At 33.5% G+C, this 5,488-nt stretch overlaps 1 protein-coding gene across 1 annotated transcript; it reads left to right on the plus strand.

Annotated features, from left to right (window-relative positions):
* The first annotated feature begins 1,015 nt into the window (after positions 1–1,015).
* LOC112438846 (olfactory receptor 5AL1) lies at positions 1,016–1,999 on the plus strand. Its single transcript, XM_024927455.2, has one exon. It carries the CDS (start codon positions 1,016–1,018, stop codon positions 1,997–1,999), a length of 984 nt encoding a protein of 327 aa, XP_024783223.1.
* Positions 2,000–5,488: the final 3,489 nt, after the last annotated feature.

Below are 5,488 nucleotides of genomic sequence, written 5' to 3' on the forward strand. Positions count from 1 at the left end.
CAGCTTCAGTTTCCATATGTGAGAATAAAGATGATAGTCATAGGGCCATTATATAGGCTAGATGTAAAGATAATCTAAGCTAGAATAATAACAAAAAATTAAATTTATATCACTTCTGTTCAAGTGAAGATCATTAAATGCTGGCTACTTTTAATTAGCCAGGAACCAGGTTGTACTTTTACACACTCATTCTAGAATTGTTTACTTCTCCTGCTTTGCATTTGGATGTTTTAAGAAACATGACAAATGTGTTTTTTGGATCACTTAATGCATTTATAATGCTGTTATGAATATTTTTAAAAGCAAGTCTATTCACATTTTTAAGCATTTTTCTATCTTTAATTCACAAATAGTACATAGCAATTGAAGAAAAACTAAGAATTATTGATAGATAAAAGAAAAAATAAAAATAAAAAAAATTCTGAATGTATTATAAAGAGCTTATTTGTACCCATAATTTTTTAGGACTTTTCATATACCTACTGTGCAATATTTTTTTAAACTTATTATTTCCTGTGAATTAAAATTTTCCAGAAGAATTAGTACAATTTTATTTAAAGTGATCTAATTTAAAATAATATTTTTTAATAGGGACAAGGTCTCATTACGTTGCCTTGGTTGTTCTTGAACTCCTGGGATCAAGTGATTCTCCTGCCTTGGCCTCTCAAAGTGTTGGGATACAGGTGTTAGCCACCACGTCCAGTCCCAGTAATTTTAAAATGCTTTTTGTTATCTGTGTTCAAATAACTCTCTATCTTGATTTTCTCTTATTAAAAGAAAGACATGACATAGATCATTCAATTATGTAAACCTTTAACATGTCATCTTTCTATCTTTACAAATCTCCACAGAAATGCATGTTTTGGAATTTCTACTTGGGACAAATTATTTTATTCTGAAAGCAGAACTAGCCTGAAGATGTTCCTTTCAATGTGTTCAACATAAGATCAGGGCGGGTCAGAATCATCTCCTAACATCTGCTTGATTTTTTCCACTGGGAACACGATTACTCAGAATGTGTGCTCTAAAGGGTTTTCTGGAAGAAAACTTTTATACCTACTCAGTGGCCAAAGGCAATCATTCAACAGTGTATGAATTTATCCTCTTGGGGCTCACAGATAATGCAGAGCTTCAAGTCACTCTCTTTGGTATATTCCTTGTAGTATACTTAGCTAGCTTTATGGGTAATTTCGGTTTGATTATGCAAATCAGTCCTCAGCTTCATACACCCATGTATTTTTTCCTCAGCCATCTGGCTTTTGTTGATTTTTCTTTTACTTCATCTGTCGCCCCAAATACCTTGGTAAATTTTCTGTGTGAAGTTAAAAGTATAACATTTTATGCATGTGCCATTCAGGTATGCTGCTTCATCACATTTGTAGTTTGTGAATTATATTTGCTCTCAATCATGGCATATGATCGGTATGTTGCCATCTGTAACCCTTTACTTTATGTCATTCTCATTCCTAGAAAACTCTGTATTAAACTGATTGCTAGCACGTATGTGTATGGATTCACTGTGGGACTTGTACAGACAGTGGCGACATTCCACTTGTCTTTTTGTGATTCCAACGTGATCAACAACTTCTATTGTGATGATGTTCCATTAGTGGCTCTGGCCTGTTCTGACACTCATGTCAAAGAGCTGATGTTGTTAATCATTGCTGGGTTCAATACTCTCTGCTCTCTAGTAATTGTGCTGATTTCTTATGGTTTCATTTTCTTTGCCATCCTGAGGATACATTCTGTTGAAGGGAGACAGAAAGCATTTTCTACCTGTGCTTCCCACCTGACCTCCATCACAATATTTTATGGAACAATCATTTTTATGTACCTGCAGCCCAAGTCAAGCCATTCCCAGAATATGAATAAAGTTGCTTCTGTGTTTAATGTGGTAGTGATTCCTACATTAAACCCACTGATCTATAGCTTAAGAAATCAGGAGGTAAAAAATGCACTAAAGAGAATTATAGAAAAGTTATGTTTGGCTGTCAAATAACCTAAAAATCCCTAGACAGAGGCAAAACCCAGGACTTTGAGTTGTGTCTTATCTAGAGTCACATTGGTGGTAAATGACAAAGCCAAATTCCGTAGTTTAGCTGCTCAACATCACTCAGGGTATGTTTCATCCACTGTGTCGTTTTCCATAGTTTCCACATAAAATGCATTTGGTAAATTTTATGTCATTGAATTGTAAAAGAAAAGGAGAGAGAGAGAGAGAGAGAGAATCTTACTCCTCTCTGAACAACACAGCTTCATCAATAATGAAATAAACAGCATTGGGAACTAGCTGTTTTATTTAAATCGTGTGATATTTGAATTATATTAAAGTTCAACATCTGTTATCTTACATTTCAAATTTGCTGCACAGATTATCTGGAAACAGTGTCAAAGTTTAAATAGCAAGGATACTTTTCTTGGTTTTAAGACTGGATAATTTCCTTAGCACTCTACTTTCTCTGCATTCTACTGGGAAGGGTAGCACCAGCAGAGTTACCATGAATTCCGTATCCATTTGGACCACTAGAGCCATTTCACACCAGTATAATTCACTGCCTGCTCTATATAAGCATCTGATTAGTAACTGGACTCTTCAAACAGTTTGACTAATAATTTTAGTTTCTGTGATAATCAACTGTTGTCATTGGTAAATTATTTCACGTTTTGTACCTAGTTTCCTCATCTTCAAAATGCGCTTGTAGTTTCTTATCTCTTGGACTGATTGTGAAGATTAAATAACATTATAAATATAGAGCTTTGCAAAGTTCCTAGCACACAGCTGGTACTTCACATACGGTGTGTATTACACTTAATTATTGACATTGTTATTATACCAATTATTTCTCTTATTTGGCCTGGGATAATAAGGTAATAAAGTTTGAGATAGCTGGCAATATGATATTCTTTATTTTAAAATCAACAAAAAGAAAATATAAAAGTTAAGGAGCTATTTTATTGTGGTATTTTAAAATAAATTCTTTTAAATTTCGTCGTGTGTGTGTATTGATAGACATATTTTAAAATAACTCTTTTAGGTTCCTTCATACTCGTTACTTAAAATATGCATTTTTAAAAAATAAAACCACTTTTGTTTAATTTAACAAAGACTAGATTAACAAATTACGAATTTATTGAACTCCTAATTTTTCAAAGTACGAATGAGCTACCGTCTACTGAGTGCTTTTCTGGTATCAAATTCTGGGTGAAGTGTTTAAAACGGATTGCCTCAGCTAATTTTTATAACATTGAATGGAGATGAGTATTTATTCAAGGTGGACCACTAATCAGTTGTAGATACAAAAATAAATTATATAAAAATTTTGTTTACAAGAAAATGCATTAAGGGTCGTTCACCAATAATAATAAAGCTGATATTTACCAAGGCTCTTTTAGGTGCCAGCCATCATGCCAAGGCCTTCACACACGTTTCTACTACATACTCATACTGTAGCTTGTGGAATAAGCAAGTTTCTTGTTTTATAAGGTATTTGAGCTTCACATATTATACACTAGAAGTATCAAAACTCAAATCTGTGGTCAAATCTTTCTGGAATCAAGCATGTTCTCCACTGATCTTAGACACCGCTAAAGACCTATATTTTTTGTCAGCCTCTGTATTCTATACCTAGATACAGAAACATCATAGAGATCACAAACAGAAGGGTGACAAATACAAGTATTTATTTAAATATGCCTGGAGACTGAACAGTGTTTATTTCAATGTTTTGGCTGAAGGACTGGTGTTTTAGGCGATGAACTCAGCGACCTGGAGCAATTTTCAGATGATAGTTTTAGAGGCTGCACAGAACTGCGTGTATCTGCTCAAGAATAAACATTAAAAAAAAAAAGTCTATTGAGTAAAGTTGAATTTCTTAGCTCATTTCCCTTAGAAAACCTGGGTTTATCTCAATATGTGATTGTTAATAGTAGGGAATTATAACTCTGTAAAGACATGAAGAATTCAATTAATGTTTAAACATTGCTACTGTAAATAATTCTATCAAGTAGGCAGGTGCAGTCAAACCACAGAAGACCAATCTCCTCCAGGTGAATTTTCAGGATCCGTAGACCTGAATCTCACTACCTGTAAAAAGAGAGACTGTCTATGACTCTTGTCGTGGCTCTGATATGTGAGAATATTGTTTATATCCATCCATATAAATATACACTCACAAGACAAAGTGTGGAGGGTAGAAAAACCAGGTTTCTCTGTTAAACCTGTTTTAAAGGCCAGGTAATTCACTCCACTCACAAGGTTCTAAAAGCACCTCAGGGTAGCATATCTGAGTCATTTACAAAGAAAGTACAGAAGAGGAAATAATCACAGTATATTGTAAAGCTCAAATTGTATTTTATATAATGGCTGCAAGTATCACAATCTCCTTGTAAAATTGAAAAAAAAATAAGATAATTTTAAACTACTACTTTTTCTGAAATGTCAAGACAATAAAAATATATCATATCACTTTTTTTAATCATATGTCATCATCTACAAGGGTGACTGAATAAATAGCAGGCACAAATAAATTACATAATAACCTAGGGTACTTTCTAATTGAACAAATATGCAAGTACAATGAAGGTGTTTATTTTAAAAATTATTTCTTATAAAACATGTTCTTCCAATTATATTTTTTTAAAAATCTGATAATGACACATTTAAATCCAATTAACCTCATTCTTAACACCCACAGTGTTAACAAAGAATTCAGATAAACCTAAATTTGCTTTTAGAATTTTCATATTGCTAGTTATGTGACCTTCAATTTAGAGACAAAACTTCACACATATCATATGTTTACTTGATTGTAGTAAGTAGGACTACTTGACTAATTAGCCTTGAAGACCTTAATGAATTTATTTTTTAATAGTTTTTTGTTTTGGTTTGTTTGTTTATTTGTTTGTTTTTAGAGAGAGAGAGAGAAGGTCTCGCTATGTTGCCCAGGCTGGTCTTGAACTCCTGGGCTCAAGCAATCCTCCCACCCTTGACTCCCAAAGTACTGGTACTACAGGTGTGAGCCACTGTGCCAGGTCAAATAAATTCATTTCTAACTTTATATAACAAACATTTATATACCTAAGTCTTCCAAAACACTTATTATCACTGGATATTTTTCTAAGCATTTCATAAATATTAACCTGTACAATCCTTAAAAAAAGAGCAATGAGTTAGGTCCTATCATTTCCCAGACTTGGAAACAAAGCCACACAAAATTTAGCTCAATTTTCCAAGGTTGCAGAGCTAATATGAAAGAAATAGTTTTCAAACTCAATCTTGTTTCAGCATCCCAAACTCTAACAAAAACATGCTGCTGCCTTTGCTTTAAATACACCTATGAGTGTTTGCATATATGAGTGTGTCTCTGTTTGTATTTGAACGTGGTTTCAGTGGTCTGCCAAGACTGTGATGGCCCGAATTGAATGCTTTAATTCGTACTGATTTTTCATGATCTGCCTGGTTCTTGCAGAAAATGTCAAGGTCCATTAA

This window comes from Pan paniscus, chromosome 9 (genome assembly GCF_029289425.2).
Source record: "Pan paniscus chromosome 9, NHGRI_mPanPan1-v2.0_pri, whole genome shotgun sequence".
Lineage (NCBI taxonomy): Eukaryota > Metazoa > Chordata > Mammalia > Primates > Hominidae > Pan > Pan paniscus.

Bases quoted from the DNA above. Each gene is read 5' to 3' on its own strand.
- LOC112438846 (XM_024927455.2), top strand. From the start codon at position 1,016: ATGTGTGCTCTAAAGGGTTTTCTGGAAGAAAACTTTTATACCTACTCA.